At 52.1% G+C, this 20,183-nt stretch overlaps 6 protein-coding genes across 6 annotated transcripts; 3 read left to right on the forward strand and 3 right to left on the reverse strand.

Moving 5' to 3' along the window:
* Window positions 1-376: 376 nt before the first annotated feature.
* On the reverse strand, window positions 377-4,784 carry BO66DRAFT_475099 (DNA repair ATPase SMC5). The gene is made up of 6 exons (XM_025653198.1): window positions 3,990-4,784; window positions 3,014-3,928; window positions 2,079-2,966; window positions 1,946-2,018; window positions 1,760-1,887; window positions 377-1,707 (listed from the first exon to the last, which is right to left on the reverse strand). Exons 1-6 carry the CDS (start codon window positions 4,665-4,667, stop codon window positions 616-618), a joined length of 3,774 nt encoding a protein of 1,257 aa, XP_025499114.1. The 5' UTR covers window positions 4,668-4,784; the 3' UTR covers window positions 377-615.
* Window positions 4,785-4,952: 168 nt separating this feature from the next.
* BO66DRAFT_213648 (uncharacterized protein) lies at window positions 4,953-5,604 on the forward strand. The gene is made up of 2 exons (XM_025642610.1): window positions 4,953-5,206; window positions 5,271-5,604. The coding sequence occupies exons 1-2, from the start codon at window positions 5,090-5,092 to the stop codon at window positions 5,460-5,462; spliced, it is 309 nt and encodes a 102-aa protein (XP_025499115.1). The 5' UTR covers window positions 4,953-5,089; the 3' UTR covers window positions 5,463-5,604.
* A 558-nt stretch (window positions 5,605-6,162) lies between these two features.
* Window positions 6,163-9,750, reverse strand: BO66DRAFT_423577 (lipase family protein; the record flags this gene model as incomplete). Its single annotated transcript, XM_025650111.1, has 4 exons — window positions 6,163-8,356; window positions 8,402-8,454; window positions 8,494-9,339; window positions 9,391-9,750. The coding sequence occupies 4 exons, from the start codon at window positions 9,748-9,750 to the stop codon at window positions 6,163-6,165; spliced, it is 3,453 nt and encodes a 1,150-aa protein (XP_025499116.1).
* Window positions 9,751-10,183: 433 nt separating this feature from the next.
* On the reverse strand, window positions 10,184-11,588 carry BO66DRAFT_423578 (FMN-linked oxidoreductase; the record flags this gene model as incomplete). The annotated part of the gene is made up of 5 exons (XM_025650112.1): window positions 10,184-10,365; window positions 10,396-10,558; window positions 10,647-10,737; window positions 10,844-11,023; window positions 11,298-11,588. The coding sequence occupies 5 exons, from the start codon at window positions 11,586-11,588 to the stop codon at window positions 10,230-10,232; spliced, it is 861 nt and encodes a 286-aa protein (XP_025499117.1). The 3' UTR covers window positions 10,184-10,229.
* Window positions 11,589-13,202: 1,614 nt separating this feature from the next.
* Window positions 13,203-16,472, forward strand: BO66DRAFT_415189 (putative MFS transporter; the record flags this gene model as incomplete). The annotated part of the gene is made up of 8 exons (XM_025649519.1): window positions 13,203-13,398; window positions 13,478-13,578; window positions 13,634-13,781; window positions 13,834-14,864; window positions 15,344-15,472; window positions 15,537-15,582; window positions 15,664-16,271; window positions 16,314-16,472. The coding sequence occupies 8 exons, from the start codon at window positions 13,203-13,205 to the stop codon at window positions 16,470-16,472; spliced, it is 2,418 nt and encodes an 805-aa protein (XP_025499118.1).
* Window positions 16,473-17,525: 1,053 nt separating this feature from the next.
* BO66DRAFT_383690 (uncharacterized protein) lies at window positions 17,526-19,813 on the forward strand. The gene is made up of 2 exons (XM_025646065.1): window positions 17,526-17,756; window positions 17,871-19,813. Exons 1-2 carry the CDS (start codon window positions 17,674-17,676, stop codon window positions 19,378-19,380), a joined length of 1,593 nt encoding a protein of 530 aa, XP_025499119.1. The 5' UTR covers window positions 17,526-17,673; the 3' UTR covers window positions 19,381-19,813.
* Window positions 19,814-20,183: the final 370 nt, after the last annotated feature.

Consider the following 20,183-nt stretch of genomic DNA (forward strand, 5'->3'; position numbering starts at 1 on the left):
AAGTAAAGGGATAGCTGATAGTCTCAACCATTCCTGGAGATATCAAGGAGGGGGTTGAGAGAGAAGAGAACTCACTTTGATTCGAATAAGCCTTGCCTGTTACTATGTGCTCATTCAAGGCTTTGAGGGTGAGTGTAGGGAAAATGACTGATTACAGAAGGATATCGTCCTAGACAGCTGGTTTCTATGCCTTGATACTTTTCGACCGCACTCAAGCATGTATAGATCTTACAGGTTGGCAGCGCTCAGAATCCATGATGTAGATAGCGAGCTTACATCTCTGTGATCAAGCTCCTCCTAATTTCGCTAGGCGAAGAAGAAACTCTTTGAGGGTAACTGTATTATGATTTTGCAAAAGACAACAATAATGCAATGTCTCATTCATGATCCCCACCATTCCCTATGTTTTGTCATGTACATCCGAAAACATAAAGCAAGATTGGCACCTGCAAGAAAATTCATCATGACCCTCTTCCCGGCGTCGTAATGTTAACCTATCCAAACCAAACAAAGGTATCACAAGCGAGTCGAACTCCTGCAAGAAACGATGTGAAAGAGAACTCCTATCCAAAGATACGAGCGAGACGGAGGACGAGGTAATGTCTTTCAGACCATTCAACCGTATACTCCGACGTCCCCGTTGCTTCGGACACCGTCGATCGCCCTTCCCTTACCCTTACTACGGCCGGCCACGGCTCTCATCTTGTTAACCGCCTCGCCGAAGCTAAGGACGTTGTAGTCTTCAGGCATGTGCTCTCCGCTGTAGATGCAAAGAACCCGCATGCCAGGCTTGTAGATCAATCCGCTCAGAAGCTTGGGGGTAATCAGGAAGTACTGACCGCCGCCGCCGCTTTCAGACGGAGCGCAGGCGATGTCGACCAGGCGCCCGTGGACCATGCGCTCGTTCCGGGGGTCCATACCCTGGTTGATCTCGTCGACAACGCGGAACGGCGAGGCGGACAGCGACTGGAGCGCCATGAGGTAGAAGATCGTGCTGACAGCGCGTTCACCGCCGGACTGCCGGTGGGCATCCAGCAGGGACAGATTCTCGTGCTCGCGGAACTTCACGTGGATCTGGATCGACCACTGGTCGAAATCCGTGTCGGCCGCCTCGCCATTGGGGCCAGTTTCCTCCTCAGCCTTGTCCAGGGTGACCTGACCGGCACAGCCAATGCGAGCAAAGGAGTCGGAGAAGGCATCGCTGATGCTCTTGATGATGCGGTCGAGTTTGGGCTCCCACTTGCCGCGGATCTCGTTGATCGCGTGGTTGTAGTCCGCCATTTTGTTGTCGAAATCGGAGAGCTTGCTGCGCAGCTTGTCGATTTGACGAGCCCGTTCCTCGAACTCCTTGATCACGCCGCTGTTGCCTCCATGGGTGAGCTCGAGGCGCGCCTTCTCGGCATCAATGTCCGCATCGAGCTGATCGGTGGTGTGGTTGGCCAAAGTGGGGATAAATTCAGCCAGATCGGGTTGCCTGCTAGCGTTTGCAAGGATCTTTTGCGCTTCCTTGTACAGCTTCTTCATTCGCTCCGTGGTGTCCTTGATTTGCTGCTGGGCAGCCTTCACTTCGTCGCGCTTTGCATTCAGCCTCTCTTGGTGCTGCACGTTACGTGCCCTGAGAGCCTCGAGATCGGAGATGCCTTCGATGTGTCGAATCTTGATTTTGATGAGTTCCTCGTGTAGTCGATGGAGAACATTGACCGCAGTCTGCCGCTTATTAGCAATGCTGTGCATTTTCGAGGGCTGTCCCGAGACTTACCGCATATTCGATGGCAGCCTCGGCCTTTTTGATTGATATTTGGGCTTGTTGGTTGCGAATTCCCTTAACCCTCGATCTCACCTCATCAATCATTGCCTGGATCTCCCTCTGTTTGCGTTCCTCCTGGTCTTTTTCATTCAAATTAGCATCCTAACCAGTACCGATCTCGCATAGCTCTATGCTTACTGATTCTCTCCGGAATTGCTCTCCAGTTTGTAAGTGCCGTTTGCTTCTCGCCTTTCTCCTGCTCGAGTTGTCTCTGTATGGGGTCAAAATCAGCACTGAAGGTAGTGGCACAACGCATGATGTTCCTGCTTACCCTCTCGTTATCGATATCTTCATATCGTTTACCCAGCTGAGCGAGTCTGGCTCTATCACCATTCATCCTCTCCTGCAGCTCGCTGGCCTCATCTTCGAGTGCTTTGATCCTCCTCACTATGTCTTCCTTCACAGACTCATCCACCGGCTGTGAAGTCCAGATTTTTGCGGGTTTGACCGGTCTCACTCGAGTGGAAGTTGCACTGGGACCATACTCCCGTCGCCGGACCACAGCATAAGTCTGCTTCCCGGCCACCCAGGAGCTTATGGGTCCATCCTGCAGCTGCGTGAACTCCTCATCACTGATATCCCGAAGACTTATAGGTGTTTGGTGCAAGCGATTTTCACTACAAAGCATAGCTACCACAGGCTCGGGTCCGCTCAGGAAATCTTTGGCCCATCCATCAAATCCAAGATCTCTCATTTGCTGATCGGACACGGATGGGCGAAGACTATCTAAGGGGGTAGAGCAGGTACGAATACTGATGTCTGAGAGCCTCTGCTCAACCAGAGCTTTCTGCAACGTCCTGAAGTCATTCCGGGTTTGCGTAGTGAATGCAGTGAAATCCGTGCGTTGTAGCAACGATTCGACAGCGTGGGCGTACTCAGGATCCTTGACTGAACAGGTAAGGGTTGGAGGACCGAAGACCTCTTTCTCAAACCGGCCCTGATTCTCCTGTAGCCATCGGTAAGCTTTGACAGAGTCCGCAGATATGCGTTCCAGCTTTGATTCCTGCTGGCCAGCTTGAGAATCGAGATTCCTGAGCTGTCCCTCTGCCTCCCTAATCTGATCCGCTGCATGCTTGTGTGCTTCTAGAAGAGGCCGTCTTTCTTCTTTGAGTTTATTCGCCTGCGCCTCGATTTCTCTGATCTCCGTTCGTTTCTCCCGCTGTCCGATATTAGCAAGAGACCCTAGATTTGGCTCAGCGTACTCACAATTCTCTCGTTGTAGGAGTCCAGATCCAAAGCTGCAGGCTCTTCCTCTTGCAAAGAACGCCGGAGTTTGTTCACATTCTGCTGAACCTTACTGATGTTCTGCCTGTGACTCTGCCCACTTCTCTTCTCAGCTTCGGCTTGGTCATCCAAATCCTTGAATTGCTCCTCGAACCGCTCAATCTTCGCAGCGGCAGTGGAAGCCTTTTTCTCCGCAGTTTCGAACGCTTGACTTCTGTGCTTTATGACATCATCCAGTTCGACACAGTAGTCCTGCCTATCATTCAAGGACCTCAAGGCAGGTTCAAGCTCTCTTTCCAGATCCGCCAATTCTTGATTCTTCACATCCCGCTCTCTTTTCATTTCATTGAACTGCGTATGAAGCTCCGTGTACTGCGTGACCGGGCGAGCAATTTCCAGCATCTCAATCTTTCGCTTGATCTGAGCTCGCTGGCGCATCCTTTCCACATCAGCTCTCTGCATCTCTTGTCGGTCCTCAAGGTTCGCTAAAAGATCTCTATCGCCCTGATTATCTGCCTGCAGCTTTTTCTGTTCCGCCCTCAGGGTTTTGAGGTTCTCGTGCCACTCGACCATTTCATCACCCGCCGCAGCTCTCTGTGTCGAGTTGAGGAGTTCGATGGGCGTGAGAGCAGCGAATTCGCTGACCTTGTCTTGCGGAAGGAATTGGCAAAGGTTATCAATCTGAATTGCGAAGGACTGGGCGAGTTTCAACACTTGCTGACGGGAAGCCTGCTTCCCGTTGATCGTGAAGGAGCTTTTGTTGCCATCGCGTTTGATGGTCCGCGACACTACGGGGTTGCGACGAAAGCGCCTTCCGCCTGCAAGCTCGATCTCGATGATAGCTTCTCGACAACCGTGCTTGACAAATTCGCCAGGATCTTTGGCGCGCCCGAGGTGCTAACATGTAGAGGTTGATTAGACAAAGCAATAGGGAACGTGCAATTATAGTTGTTCGTACCTGCGGCCCCCATCCTAGTCCTAAACATATCGCACAGACAAGTGTACTTTTGCCAGTTCCATTGGGCCCGATGACCATATTCAGTTTCGGGCCCGGGAAGAACTCCGCCGATGTATAAGTGACAAAATCGGTGACTTTGATGCGAACGATGGCACCGGGTTTGTAACCTTCCGGTGTCAACTCGTTCAAATCGGCAGGTTGCGATTCATTTGCGCTGGTTTCGGGAGATTGGGTGCCATCAGCGCCGCCGGCCTGAGTGGGATCTGGTACGCTGTCGTCCTCATTGCCATCTCCTGGTGCCTCAGATCCGTCGGAATCATCCTCTTCTTCGCTAGCAGTGTCCCCTGGTCCTCCTTGACTCTGTCGAGCGGTTTGCGTGCTCGATTTGGAGCGCTGGCTCGTATTCGAGTTTCGGGGGTCCGGTTTTACGGTAGCTGAGCCCGAGGAGGATGATCCGTCCCTCGACTCGTCATCGCCTGATTCACTGGCAGAGCGTCCAGATTCCTCATCAGGCTGATCATTATCACCGGTGCTTATTCTGCGGCGCTTGTTCGGGGTTGAGGATCGAGCGTTTGAATTGTTAGGAGCCGACCCGGAGGAAGAGGATGATGCATCGTCGCTATCATCTTCCTCCTCCGACCGGGTGCGACGGCGAGGAACGGACCGTCCGGAGGGCATTTTTGATCAATGGCGAGCACGCCGTGCGATTACCACCGGCGCATTTGGAGGAGGGAGAGGAGGGGGGAAAGAGAAGCTTTGATTGTTGACACCGCCTTGGGTGATATGGGAACGGTGATAAAGAAAGATATGGGGGCACGCGGGCGGACGCGACGCGAGTTGGAGGGGAACAAAGAAACTCTGGACCTGCCGTGGCACCTGCCCATCTGGCCCCGTTTGGGGTTAGCGCCGACTTTTGACACCCTTCCGCCGGTCGGGGGCTTCGGAGCTCTTTGTTGCAAGTTATCGACTTGCTATGCTCCGCCTTCGCCCCCTCTCCTCTTCGTGATTTTGGTATTTGCGTCAGCTTTGTTTCTCAATCGACGGCGAAGTCAATCTCACTTCCCACTACCGCAAGACGTGGAAGTGCTCCAACCTTCAAGATGTTTCGCATGCCAAAAGATATCCCACGAGCTACCCTAGCAGGCGCCGTGATTTGCATCACTATCTCCGGTACCCTTTTTGGCGCCTCGCAGAAATCCAAACATCAATTTCAACAGGTATGGGCTCTGACCCCATTTTGATCGCGGGAAGCTCTTTGTTGATGATCTCTTTCACCCGCAGAAAGTCCAAGAACAGAAGGCACTTGAGCCGACGATCGATGAGCGAATCACCGGGCTCAGAGGTATGCGAGAAAACCTGATGGCCAAAAAGGAACTCGTGGAGAAGCAGCTTCAGAATCTGGAGGCTAGAATCGAAGAAAGAACCCAGAACCAATTCAGTGAGCCGAAGAAGGAGCCGCCGCACAACAAGTGAAGGATTGAGTCTGAAAGAATGCGAGCTCAAAAAGATAATGCCGCCGCCCAATGTCTTGGTTGGTTCGATTACTGCTTGCTAGCCTTATGCGATGGACTGTCATTCAAGTGACGAATGTCCGGGCGATTGATCGTCACCTTATGCGGAGCCCTATGGCGTAAGGTCCAGCTGGGCTGTATTTTCCCTTACGTCGAGGGCGGTGCGGTGAGCAAAATTCGCCTGGCCTCTGTTGGTGACTTCAGAGCTGTCTTAACCATACTAAGAGATACGTGAACGAACAGTCTCCGAATAAGACTGGATCACACTCGAGAAGAGATGCTCTGAGTGGGTATCGAACGCGAGATGAACTTCAGAGACCAACATCAGACCAGCTATTCATCGTTCAATGAATACAAGTCGAGCCATGTGATCCTTGTATCCAATATCGGCTCTCATGCCATGAGCGGCACTATCAGGGCTACTCTTGGGCATGCTACGAGAGAGCCGCGAATATTGTGCGAACTGAACATTTGAAGCGGCGATATCTTGAGGATTACATGATTTATTCCAAAATTAGTATTCGACTGTATATGATCACTCTTCTCCCGTCCACTACCTAGTCAAGAACCACGAAGACTAAATGGAACCGGTATTTCGAGGCTCCATAAATACATGATCATATAAGCATCACTTTATGTTGTAGGCATGAAGTCAAAACAAATCACTCATCCAAAATTCCACGGGCAAGTGCAGCAAGGCTCGCTTCATATCTTGCTGGATTGTGGTCACTAAACATTCCTGAGCCAAACCTGAGTTCTCCAAAAGAGGCTTCAACATCTCGAACGAATATCAATTGTGCTCTGGTTGCAGGCCGGCCTAACACTGGATGGCCATCACTGCTCACTTCAGATGTGAAAGCGTTTCGCTGCAAAACCCTCATTGTTTCCACCAAAAATACCTCACCGGGTGGTAGCAGTTTGGGCGCGCTCATTTCCTCACGAAGCGTCTTCAATGTATTCCATGCCCACGCATCTTCTCCTACGCCATGACCGGCGTGTGTGAGGATAGGCGGCTCGTTGACGTAAAACTTGTTCACAATACTTTGCCTGAAGCCTTCCCAAACTCGAAATCCCACATGAGAGCGAGCGCCAGAGATGTCACCCTTGAACGCCACAGCTACTGTATGCATATCATGCAAAATGCCGAGCGAGAGACAAGGAACCACATCTTGACCATTAACAATGGTAGTGATCAATCCCCGCGTTGCGCGACGCAGGAAAGGCGACATTGTCGCGGGAGGACCGTATGCATAGACATGGATAGGCCGGCCGGGGGGCACAAAGAAGGCTTTGCCAAAGGATTGTTCATCGCTATCAGATGTACCCGAGTTCGTGGTCTGATAGGAAGTGGTTGTGAACGATGCCCCAAAAGCATCACTGCTGGGTTCGGAAATCATTGTTGCAAGGAGTGCAGCAACGCCTCCCCCGAGCGAATGACCACACAGTACCAGCCCATACTCTGGAAATTCCTCTAGTGCAGCTCTGATCGTCAACATGACTCGGCCCCCTCCTCCCATCAGAAGACGCTTGGCCGAAGCGTGCATTCCTTTGTGGACTTTCCAATTCCTACCTTGCCACTCAAGGTCATCGTACTCACAAGTCATGTCGGTCAGAATATCTTCGAAACCCCATGTCCCTCGCAGAGTCAGAACAACTGCTTTCGATTCATGATCAAGGAAAAGGTAGTGTACTAAAGGAATACCGCTTTCCGTTTCCCCTGCGGCGTTAGTTCCACCCGCAGAGTCAACGAAGGAGGACAAGAGGATCGTGGAAGCCGGCAAGCCTGTGTGATCAGAGAAATCACTATGTTCCGGGCTAGATACCTCTTCGGTGGGTAGAGCACTAGTCAGGCGTGGAACACCCATGACTTTCAAGGCATGCGATCCATATGAAGCCGAGGAGAATCTGCAAAAACGTCTGATGTTCTGCACAAAGTGCTTTGCAGGGAAAATGCCGGGCACGGTACCATCCCGGTTCAAACTTTGAAGTGCTTCTATATCATCATAAGCACTTTTCCGAGGACGATGGGCGAGTAGAAGTGATGTTTCAGACCCCGCTGTGGCAAGAGAATATATGCTCGGGGACGATGCTCGAGGGTGAAGGTGCAACATAGAGGAGCTGGGACGGCCATCCTTATTAATGTAGATGGTCACATCACTTTCTGACCTGGTCAGTGACAGAGAACTGCTACTACGCACATGGGTTCTTCTCGTGACAGGGGACCCGGGTCGTGTGTTTGGTGGTTCTTGAGCATACACCTTCGTCTGGTTAAGAAGAGATTCCTCTGACTTTTCGCGCATGGCGTAATACTCCGTTCTTGAATTGCCTGTGTGACTACCCTCGCGGGCATCAGGACGGCCCGTCTTTGGAAAAGCCGCGGGTTTCACACGATGCTCTTGCAACGGGGTTCTGGGCAAACCTCTGTTCGCTACAGGTGATGATGGTCCGCGTTTTGGGGATGTCGCTGCTGCTTCGTGAGCCCCGCTGCGGTCGGATTTGGTAGTACTCTGTTGTGCTGATGTCTTTCGCGCGTTCGCTGCTCCCTTTAGAGGTCTCCCTTGTGGAATCGCGTTTTCGGACGATGGTGGGGGTTTTACTTTCTCTGAAGGGAGTTTCGTGGATGGGCGCTTGCCAATATCCTTTTTACCAATATTGCTAGACTTGACCCTTTGCGCTCCTTTCGCGGGAGAAGACTTCACAGGACTATCTTTAAATGTGGCTGCTCGCTTATTGAGAGACGAAGGGTCTGGATTCCCGCGATCAAGCTTGACAGGGTTCGGGTTGACACTTCGAGCTTTGCTGGTAGTGGGATCCTCTGAGTGATCCTCGGGTGAAAGCTGGTCTGTGGTTATCAGCCTATCGTTTAATGGGTCGTCAAGACTGTTTCCTATTGTGGCGAACGACGGATCCCCGAGGTTTCGATGCGACCGGGAAAGTTCCCATTCGTCAATCACCTGCCATGCCATGCTGTCTTGATGACTGGCTGGTCTCACATCGGCATTGTTAGACCTGGTGAAGGCGGTCCTGAAAACCATCGTATGTTTGGGAAGCTGACCCTGGCTGGAAGACCTGCAGAGATTACCATCATGGTGTCTCTCCTCGATCATCATTGTACCTGGTGGAGCAGCTATTTCTCCAACGTCATCATCAAATACTTCAACCGTGATAGTCCTGGCATGCACCAGGTCGGTTTGTATAGAAGCACGGCAACCTTGAGGCAATTGTCTCATGATGTACAAGCGGATATCATCATCGGAGATTTGATGTGAGTTCTCCGTGGGAAGAGAGAAGTGGGACCTTTCTGCGGAATCAATGATGCTTGCTGGTCGCTGTACAGCATCGAAGACTTCTTCATCGTTCCCAGTGCTCATGAATGATGAGCGATTTGTCTCGTCACGCAGTTCATCAATAGCAGCCCTCGGCTGTTCCATTTGATGTGTACCAACAACATCTGCTCTCACGCCGTTGTCCAGGATAACCACGTCCCATACGGATTCCACACCCCCGATTCCGCGTGCATGCCGTTCTGTGTTCTTTCGGCCCCAGCGCTGGAGCAGTGCAAATCCAACACAGCCAACCAATAGATCTGCGACACCAATTCTTCCGGCTCGAAGTTCGGTCCCGAATTCAGAATCGTTGAGGTCTCGGAGCTCGCTCCGGAAGAGGGTTATAATTGCAGCAATGGCTCTAGACGATTCAGTAGAGCCAAGGGTTGCATCTAATGTGGAGAGTAGTGACTGAGACATGTTGGCTGCTGATGAGAGTGTAGCTGAGGAGAAATGAAACGAGGCAGCGGCGAAAAAAGATGCCGAGGTTATTGTGGAATGCAAAGTAGCCAGCTAAATCGAATGTCAGCCTGATAAAGGTAAAACATGGCAAGGACAACGTACGCTCCGTTCGAGTAATGACTCTGCTTCTGCCTTGCCATACTCTCCGCTGCTCCTAATGACAACATCGCGCCCAGCCCTTGTCAAAATCCCCTCTAGTATTGCTCTGCTGAGCTCCAGCCCGGTCAATGTCGTAGTCCTCGCACCATCTATCGCAGCGCCTCCGACAAATGACCCAATTCGAAGAGATAATGAAGTCGACTGAGTCATGAATGATACCATAGAGGCAAGCGGCCTCGGAAGGAGAGGCAAGCCGGACGTAGCTGAAACGTGGCGGGTGTCATTCTCACGACCGACTTGCTCGTATGCCTGCTCGATATCATCCCGTTTCCATGCTTTCCGGAGACTGAAGAGTCTAGACATCTCAACCCATCAGAATCGCAGTCGAATTGACCCGCTTTGACCGATGTGCCGTGAATTTCGTTTCAGCCATGGGCAAAAAGTCGAATATTCTGGCGTGAGAAAGAGAGAAAGTCTCGCGGCAGTTGTCGCAGGAACTCAAAAGTTGAACAGGGGTTTTATCTGGTAAAACAGAACATTGAACGTTGCGCCGGGGGAGGGGTTCCTGGTTGATGAAAAAGCCAGAATTGCGACCTGGAATTGGGCGCAAGTGGCGACTGAAGGAAGCAATCATGGATAGAACCAATCACTTCCTAAGGGGTCATGCCGGCATTGACATGTGATCCTCCGGCTCTTCCTCTTAGCGCAACACCGGTCCAGTAGGTACAGTTGGTACCTTGATCTAATCAGTCTTCGCAAACTCTCTTCAAGTAAGCACACTCCATTGTTCCACCTGGTCTGTTTCCATCCAAGAAATAATATTGAGACTACGATTGACTTTCTTACATCATAGCGTGCCTATCCCCCGGATACACTACCTTTCGGATCCTGTCGCGGTAGCGTTCCGTCACAGACCGAATCCCCAATAGCCCCATATTTTGCCAAACATCCGCCAGGAGCCCTCTGATAACGATCTTTCTTCCCATCGACACTTAGCCCACAATTGACTGGCCTGCCAATAAAAACTGCCTTGCTCCTAGACGGAGTGCTTTGATAGCATCCGCACTCGTTCGAATCCCAGAATCGAAGAGAACTGTTGGTTTGTCCCCGGCTACATCAATCACCTCGGGGAGTACTTCCAGAGAGCCGATTGCGGCATCAACTTGTCGGCCTACCGGTAGGCAGCGATGATTAGCGTGGGGATCCCATGTGATATTGAGACATGCTATCTCCATGATCGGAAACGACAATGCCATCACAGCCCGCCTCCACGGCAAGCTTTGCATCACCCACATGCTGAATTCCCTTCAGGAGCAGCGGTCCGTCCCAGTTCCTCCCCAGAAAACCAAGCTGAACCCAAGTATGTGGGGCACTGGAGAATATCCGCGAGCTCCTGCGCCCAGAATGTCTTCTTCGATTTCCAGCCAGATTCCTTCTCAAATTTGGCGCGGAATACTAGGTCAGTGAAGCCGATCTCGTTCCTCATTCCCTTGATGAATGGGACATAGGCATTGTCCAGGTCAGCTGGTCGCCAAGCGAGCGACTGAGTGTCCAGAGTGATTATAAGGATACTGAAGCCATTATCCTTTACACGTATCAACGAGGAGGTTGTTATGTCATCCATTGGCCAGTACAGCTGAAACCATCACGTGCCGTCAGCATTGGCTTTCGTCTCGTCTTCAATCGAGCTGCTGCTGGCTGTGCTAAATGTACACGGGACCCAATCTTCCCACATGCCTCTGCAGGTCCTGTCTCCTTGGCTGCATAGACTGTGGATTGCAAACCAACAGACATCAAGGAGAGGATTGGAATATTTCTCTTCAGAAAGATTCACTGAGATATGCTGGTTTTCCATCTATAAGAAATGAGCAACCTGCATATGATCACAGATAGGTGAATCCTCAGCCCACCTGCGTCAGCATTTCGGGGACTTCAATGCGATACTTTTCCGCATTTCGGCTTTTCAGCTGCGCGGGAATAGACCTAACATCATTCATTGAAGAAACGCCAGCCGATTGCTGTCTGACCATCGTGGCTTTTTCTCGTGCTCCACCCGCAATATAGTTGAAGCTACGGACTCCCAGGGCTGTCTTTGCTTGCTCTTCAAGTTGGCGAGGATCTATGGCGACGGCAGGAGTGACGCCTGATGTGGCTCCTTGAGAGTAGATCTCGGGCTGGTAGTTTCTATGAGTTTGAGACATATTGGGCGACGGCTATGGTATGATTCAGCCTGAGTTGCTCATATTGACCTAACCTGGGATCTTCAACTATTTCATCGTGTGCATGAAATGACAAGAGAGCAGACATAATGCTGAATACCCGATATTACAAGATGATCTTTGACGTCATGTCAACTTGATATCAATCGCGCGCAGAAGTTACTGACCCGTTTACTTCGATACGTATTCTTGCTCGTTTCAACAAGCTTTACCGATCTTTACGAAAGTTCAACTAGTCACATCCAAATTGAGGAACCCCTTGTACGACTATAAATCATCTGATAAACTATTCGATTGCCATCCACACTTCTCAGAGCGTCATTTGATGATGACTCTCGGTTTCACTCTTTGAATGTCGTCTTCTCACCACAGTCCGATTAGTATCTGGTCCATGCAACTGGGAGTGTACATTCCGCATCAACTCAAAGCTTAAAGGCACTAGATCGACACAAATATCAGAAACAGTGGGTACGCAGTCAGGGTCAGCTCAGAAGCCCGCGCGATGATACTTGGTTGTAGGAGTGACAGCAACTTCATCACTAGAGGTCGCTGGGATTCGAAAAGAATGACAGCTAAGGAGTCTCCATTGCCGCCACTTGAAGCAGTGGCCACTCTAATCTCTTATCTACGGCATTTGATCAAGTGTAGAAATCGATGCAGTGGTATCCCCGTGCAACGTTCGTATAAAGCAAGCCAATGACCAGTTTCTCTAGGTACATGCTCTGAATCAGGTTGGCATTGTCTTACTCATACTCTGAATGCTAATATTTGGGTGAGAATCTTGTCAACGATTCGCATTACAGGGCGCAAAGCAGTGCTTGCGTATCAACAGCTTGGCTAAAGGTTGTGGCGGCTTGTAGCTCCTACAAGTACGTGGTTTTTTTTTTTTCGCATAGGGTCATGGTGCTCTTATCCTCCTTGGGACAGGGAGGAGTGGAAAGTCGATTGTTCGAGCGCATCACAGTGACGTTCTCACTAGTGATTGACGAGTGCAGATCTGATCATCTGCAACAGATCATTATCATGCAGGTTCTGACTATTGCATCCTTGCATTGCCAAGAATGTTGGCCCGTGTTGTGAGCCATGGAGCTGGTGCAAATCGCCATCCATTTTAAGTTTTGTTCAAGGACGATCCAGCTCAGGGTCTTTTAAGACGCATCACCAACAACGCCCACCCAACAATACAAACTCGTCCATGCTATTGATTCCATGCGACTATCTCATGGCAAAAGGACACTTCCATAAGTCCTCTTAATGAACCATCCTCAATTTGCTCACCTGAACTGCAGAAGAAAAAAGGAAAGAATTATCGGGTCTAGATCCTTGGCGATCCTTGGCCACTGCGATTAGAAATCTCTCAATTTTTCTAGGGCACTTTTTGCCTCCTCTCACTTGCAGCGTAGTAGGTGTGACGGCTGTCAGTGTACGTGGTCTCCTGCCTTCTCTGGTACCTGAGTTGCGATAACCCTCGACTGCATTCTGATACATGGTGCTGTTGTAGATCACCCCACGGGGAAGTTCATCTGAGCGCCCAGACACACCTGCGGGGATCCCAGCCGAGGCAGCCATCAATCACCACCACCACCTCCTCCTCCCATGGATTACAACAGAGAGCCCAAGGCAGACGCCGAAGCACGATCTCCCACACGGGCTTCGTTGGGCGTAGATGGCGATGATAGATCGGACTTATCTTTGTCAGACGAAAAAGGGGCACGCCACTTGATATGGAAAATAGACATCCACATCATCCCCTTCGTTGTGCTTCTGTACTTGTTCAGCTTTCTGGATCGAGGTGGGTCTATCTCATGCAGTTGATCTCTTTCACCAGGCTCGCTGGCGGTCTACAAGCTGTTGCTAATGCGATCCAATAGTTAACATTGGCAATGCCCGCTTGTATGGCATGGAAGAAGATCTAGGCCTAGTGGGCAATCAGTATCAGGTCGCAGTATCCATTCTGTTTGTTACCTACTGCGTACGCTCCCATTGAGACCAGTTAGTCAGACGCAACCACTGACATCTATTCGAAGCTGTTCGAAGTCCCGTCCAACTTGGTGATCAAGAAGCTCAGGCCCTCGCGGTACATTGCCTCAATCTCAATCATCTGGGGCATTCTAGCTACCTTGACGGGTATCACGCAGAGTTATGGCGGTTTGATTGCCTGCCGTGTACTTCTAGGTCAGTCTAATTCATTCGCTTCTCGTCTCAACTCTTATGCTCATGTCATTAGGTGTTGTTGAGGCTGGGCTCTTTCCGGGATTGATGACTTATCTCACGCTGTTCTACAGCAAGCGGGAGATCGCACTCCGGACTGGTTATTTATTCAGCAGCGCCGCAGCCGCTGGTGCCTTCGGGGGTCTTCTTGCGTACGGCATTGGCTTCATGGATGGCGTCGCGGGGCTGCGGGGCTGGCGATGGATCATGATCATCGAAGGGATTCCCACCGTCATCCTGGGTATTTTGACCTGGTTCTTTCTCGCCGACGAGCCTGATACAGCGTACTATCTCACTGACGACGAGAAAGCCATGGTCGTCCGTCTGCGTCGTCGCCATATCGGCCAGACTCCGTCCGCGCAAAAGTTTCACTGGGCGGATGTGAAGGAGGGCGCGCTGGACTGGAGGATCTACGCATTCTGCATTGCCCAATTTGGAGTCGACACGATGCTCTACGGCTACAGCACTTTTCTGCCCACGATCATCAAAGGAATGGGCAAGTGGTCCACTGCTGAGGTTCAGGCACTGACTATTCCGTGCTATGCGCTTGGCGCCATTGTATACCTACTGGTCGCTTGGATCAGCGATCGAACCCAGCGCCGTGGGATCTACGTCTGCATCTTCGCTGTGATCTCTGTTGTCGGGTACGGGGTTTTGATCTCTGACTCATCATCCGGAGTACATTACTTCGGCGCATTGCTTATCGCCCTGGGGCTATATGTGACCGTGGGGCTGCCGCTTGCATGGCTACCGACCACGCTGCCGCGATATGGGAAGCGGACGTTTGCGACGGGTCTGCAGCTGACGTTTGGCAACATCAGTGGCGTCATGTCCCCTTTCCTGTACAAAACCGAGGAAGCACCGCGCTATGTTCGCGGCAATGCGGTCACGCTCGCTCTGGTTGGCTTTGCCGGGGTTGTCTATGGGCTCATGTGGTGGTACTACCACTGCAAGAATCAGCGAAGACAGCAGGGCTTGGAAGACGACAAGGTTGCGGGCATGACCGATGAAGCCATTGAAGAGCTAGGAGACAAGAGTCCTCGTTTTGTTTATAGCACTTGACCGATACCATGTAATCTTACTTATCTATCGAAGGTACATATCATTCGGAGTTTGACCCACTAGTAGAGAAACATAATGAATACCAAATGAAGAACTGGTCCCGGCGATGATAGAATGGACTTCTTGGCGGGTCCGCTCGTCGATCTTGCGAGAATCCAGCCCGGCGGTTGCTGCATGCGCTGGTTTCACTTGTTACAACACAGCCTCAGGCGTACCTTTAATTCCCAGGGAGGCTCGCAACGGCCATGCTTCGCGGTCTATCTCTTGGGACATTGCCTCTCCCATTTTTAATCGTCATCATTAGCATCATATACAACCATGACGGTTTGTTTACTTTCGAAAGATGGCTCGGTCCGAGGGAAGGACCATTCTTCTCGGCTTCATCACTTCATTCTAAACGGAACACCTATGTTCAATTCCCACAATATCTCCTTGGTCTTCTGACTACTACTGAGCAATCTCAGAATGACGATTGGAATATTCATCATCACTTAGGGGGTAATGGACCCTGGATCGAGAAGCGTGGCGGTGTACACTACTCACAAAGCTTTGGGCCCGACCTCGATGGATGCGTCATTGACCAGGTGCACATGGTATCAATCCCTCCTTATATACGCTTTCGAGTCATCTATACAAGGTTGGTTAACCTCTGACTAGATGTCACGCCACGGGGCGCGATACCCGACGCGATCAGCCGGAGGCCGTACGGTTGTTCCCGCCATAGCTACAGTACTCACTGCAGTCAGTATACGCTGACAACAGCAACACCAACAACCATTCAAAGGCCACATTGCGCTCCTCAAACGCATCCGGGACGCCAACGTCAAACTGAACGGGAGCCTATCATTCCTCAACAACTGGACCTATTTCACCGACGACCCATCCACCGACTTCGACCAATTGACCACCACAGGTCCCTACGCCGGCACTCTCCAAAGCCACACCACAGGCCTCCACTTTTCCGCCCGCTACAAACACCTGCTGACCAGCAACCGGTCGTCGCGACTCAAGCTCTGGGCCAGCGACTACAACCGCGTCATCCAGACCGCCCAACACTTCGCATCCGGGCTTTTCGGGTCACCGTCATCATCGTCCTCCCCTCCAGACTGGCAAGCAGAATCTTCCGCAAAAGCCACCCTCGAAGTCATCCCCGAGATCTTCGAACGCGGCGCTGACACCCTCACTCCGGGGGACACCTGCCTCCGATACCTCGAGGACCCCGACCGCGGCCATGACTACGGGATCCAGATGCTCGCGCGGTTCCAGCAAGCCTACATCCCCGCGATCGCGGAGCGACTGTTGCTCACCACGCAGGCAAATAATTCCGCGCTGTGGCCGTTGAGCAACGCCGAGGTCTACAGTATGCAGGAGATGTGCGGGTTCGAGACCCTGGTGCGTGGGTCGAGTCCCTAGTGCGCGGTGTTCACGCGCGAGGACTGGGAGCATTTCGAGTATGCGCGCGACGTGCTGCACTTCTATCGCGCGGGGCCCGGAAACCCATACGCTGGGGCGATGGGGTGGCTTTGGCTGAATGCTACGACGGGACTTCTGAGGCGGGGGCCCGGTGCTGGGACCTTGTTCTTTAGTTTGTGAGTTGGGCACTTGTGAAAGTGGAAGACCTGGCTGGAAAATTGACTTCCGAGTGAAATATTGTGCATGATGGGGATATCGCACCCTTTCTGACGGCGTTGGAGATCATGGCTGATCCGAAGTATGATCCGGTGCTCCCGGTTACTCATATGGTGTCGGATCGGGTCTGGCGCACTTCATCGGTGATGCCCATGGGTGGCCGGGTCGTCCTGGAGCGGATGACCTGCTCGTCCGGGGGTGAGGGTGCACATGGCGATGCTGGGCGTACCTTCCTACGAGTGGTTATCAATGAGAAGGTAACGCCGCTGCCATACTGTAAATCCGGGCCCGGGGCTGTCTTGTCCTTTGGGGGATTTTGTGGGTTATGTTGACAGGAGGCGGTTGGAGGTAGGAGACTTCGGCGCTGTGTGCGGTCTCGCTGGGGATCCTGGACAGATTACTTTCCTGTGGCAAGACTAGATGTATACTTTGCTTGATGGTAATGGGTGCAGCTTCTGGCCAATAACATACCATATGCGTTGTGGTTGAGGTCCTGAAATTTGTAGTATAGGCAAAGTCATTGCGATCCGGGATAATGTCACGAGTATTGATTCGATAATTGATTAGTCGAATCACTTCTTAAAGCTTATTGCTCTTATGTATGATGGAGACTGTATAGAACAACACAATCATCCTCAAGATTGCCGAGGCATCATTGGCCTTCAAATGTGAGATGCAACGTGCTAAAAGCATTCCTCCATAAACATGGAGGAAACGGACCACAGACTCGACGAAAAATATGTCATTGGCACAAGAATCTCGACAGCACCTCCCAATTGTCAAATACAACGCCCAAGAACAATTCACAGAGAGACCCCATATTCTTAATCTAAGCCAAATGACAACTTCGCACTTACAAATACGTAAAACAAGCTGTCCAATTCATACCCATCTACCTCTCTGTAATCTACATACCAAGACCGCCCCCTCACGTGACGGTATCCCGGCTAACACGACTGTTTATGGGGCGGCGGAAACCCCAAAACTTTTGGGCTGGTGGTTATCCAAGCTTCATCACTCCACTTCCATCAAACTACCCCGTTCTCCAGCCCTTTTTTTTATTTGCACATCCTTCTTTCTCAGCGATTGCGTCGACCGCCATAACTCTGGCCTCTTTCTTCCAAGTTACGAAAAAGCGCATTTCGAAAATTTTCCCCGTGTCAGCATGGAATATCACTTTGTCCCCCCGGAGGAGCGTGCAAGAAATGAGAAGGGCGAGCTTTTGCCCTGGGGTTATGTTTACAAGGAGTAAGTGGGAACCAGCGCACATCCTTGCCGGGGAGGTTCCCTCACAGATACATGGAATCCTTCTGGGGGATCATGAAAAGCAAGCGATGCTAATTAGTCAACTCTCTCACACAGCGAATCCCGCAATCCACGCCGCGCCCCCGAGGAATCAGGCCCATTCGGCAAGCGCCGCAACGCCCGGTACGAACACACACGGTCGCGCACCCGCACCGGCACGCCGGCGGCCAAGCGCGAGAACCCCAACGTGACGGAGTTCGGGCGCCTGTTCGCGGCCCAGCAGGAGGACGAGAAGGTGCACAGCCACACGCTACCGAAATCCGCGTCGGCGTCGAACGTGGAGAGCCTGCGCAAGCAGCAACAGCAGCAACAGCAGCAACAACAACAGCAACAGCAGCAGCAGCAGCAACAAGAAGCGGAGAAGGTCGCGACGGAGTGCATCCTGTACGGGTACAAGAGCAAGGACGGGGAGTGGAAGGTGCTGGACAAGTACGAGCGGATCTCGCAGGGGTTTATCTGCGAGGACTACCCGCGGACGGATCCGCACGCGCCGACGGGGTTCTCGCAGCTGCTGAGCGGCGGGGACGTGGTGATCCGGACGGGGCTGTCGGCGGATGCGAACCGGAAGTCGAAGCGCTACGCGGGCGGGTACCACTGGATCAAAGTCACGTTCGACTCGACGACGGCGGCGGACCGCGCGTGTTTCTTCTCGCCGCAGGAGATCGACGGGCACCTGGTGTTCTGTGAGCTGTACCATGGCCGCGGCCCCGCGGAGGATGCGCCCATCGTGGCCGGGTCGGCGGAGGCGCTGCGCGTGCAGCAGTCCAAGGCGCCCCGCACGCTGACGACCTCGCATTCCACCGCGTTCCTGCCCACGGGCTCCGACAAGGAGCGCCAGACCTTGCCCCGGTCGTTTGCCTTCGGCAACCTGTCCTCCTCGGTGCCGGCGGATCTGATGGCTGAGGAAGGGGACTCGATGGACTCCACGCCGACGGCCAGCTCGACCACAGCCATGGGGCTCGAGCAGCCGCCGACGGGTAGTCTGCTGCTGCAGCAGCGCTCCGTCACCAGCGCCCCCTCCGCTGCGCCACCACCCAAACCCGAATCCGACTTCATGACCCATATCCCCACGGTGCGGCGGACGAAACTGCGGCCGTTGACCGAGGCCCTCCCGCCGCAGCCCACCTTGACGGAACGGGTGCTGCGCTCCATCCCCATCCTCAGCTGGTTCACGGGCGATATCGTGGGCGACGGCCCGCAACTGCGCGAGGACGGCGCCTTCGACTACGACAAGTCCAACACATACTGGCGGTTCTGGTACATGATCGACCAAATCATTGGCTCAGACATCTGCGGCCTGAAGGAAGAGTCCTCGGAGGCAGCTGTCGCAACGTCCGCAGCAGCAACGACCACGGCCACGGAATCTCCCGCAGCGCAATCCCAACAACAACAATTACACCACCGCTCCGCGTTCCCAGATAAAGGCCCCCTCTTCTCGCGAACACCGCTGGAAGCCATCGAGAACCCCAACGATGATACCACGACAACAACCAAAGCCCTCCAATACTCCGGCTCCTCGATGGGGCTGAAGGAACTGGACCCCCGCCGCCCGTTCTCCTGGGATTGATGTGATGTCGATGTTGACTCGGAGCCAGAAAAGTGGAAGAAGACAGACAGACAGACGGGCCCAGACCAGCTGGTGGCAACTGCGCAAGCAAAAACACCATATCCATCCTGTACTATAAACCCTTTCTCATGTCTGCGCCAACGGTGGTTGCTCACACTTCTTGATGTCAAAGAGAGCAAACAAGGGTGAAAAGAAAAAAGTCTGGTCTCAAGTTATATTCATATCTCCCCGCCTAGTCTTGTTTTTTTTTGGTCGTCTCCGCTGTTGATGAACTTTCCATTTCTACTTGCATTTTTGTGGTTGTAGTGTTTGATGAGTGAAAAAGGGCGTTACGGATCTTTTGCTTGCTTGCACTCATTTACGCGCGTGGAGAGGAGGGGATAATTGCATAGGCACATGGATTTTTTGCGTATAGACTACTAGGTAATGAAAGGACGTCTGCATATATCCGGCAAAGAGGGGTTTCCTGCTGAGGGGTTCTATGTAGGTTGACTAGCTGGCTGACGTAGAGCCAACACTACCGGTAACATCTATGTACTGCAGGTGCAACCCTTACAATGCTATACACTCGGATCGACTGCCGATCTATACCTTGAGCCATAACACTCACGAGTAACTTACCCAAAACAGATACAGACTGCAATACATGAAAAGCCAACCACCGAAATTGACCACCAGTATTCTCAGTACATCCCACAGACGCAGTTTTGATTCTGTTTCAATGGTAAAAATTTGACCCCGAACAAATCAGGACCTCAACCTAGATTTTTTTTTTCCGAAATGGTAAGAGACAAGATCTCGAA

Source organism: Aspergillus aculeatinus (assembly GCF_003184765.1).
Source record: "Aspergillus aculeatinus CBS 121060 unplaced genomic scaffold BO66scaffold_65, whole genome shotgun sequence".
In the NCBI taxonomy this organism is placed as follows: Eukaryota; Fungi; Ascomycota; class Eurotiomycetes; order Eurotiales; family Aspergillaceae; genus Aspergillus; species Aspergillus aculeatinus.

Bases quoted from the DNA above. Each gene is read 5' to 3' on its own strand.
- BO66DRAFT_475099 (XM_025653198.1), bottom strand. From the start codon at position 4,667: ATGCCCTCCGGACGGTCCGTTCCTCGCCGTCGCACCCGGTCGGAGGAG. The intron at 3,929-3,989 runs GTACGAACAACT...TCTACATGTTAG, and splicing joins GACTAGGATGGGGGCCGCAG to CACCTCGGGCGCGCCAAAGA. The intron at 1,708-1,759 runs GTAAGTCTCGGG...AATAAGCGGCAG, and splicing joins AGGCTGCCATCGAATATGCG to ACTGCGGTCAATGTTCTCCA.
- BO66DRAFT_213648 (XM_025642610.1), top strand. From the start codon at position 5,090: ATGTTTCGCATGCCAAAAGATATCCCACGAGCTACCCTAGCAGGCGCC. The intron at 5,207-5,270 runs GTATGGGCTCTG...TTTCACCCGCAG, and splicing joins CCAAACATCAATTTCAACAG to AAAGTCCAAGAACAGAAGGC.
- BO66DRAFT_383690 (XM_025646065.1), top strand. From the start codon at position 17,674: ATGGAATATCACTTTGTCCCCCCGGAGGAGCGTGCAAGAAATGAGAAG. The intron at 17,757-17,870 runs GTAAGTGGGAAC...TCTCTCACACAG, and splicing joins TGGGGTTATGTTTACAAGGA to CGAATCCCGCAATCCACGCC.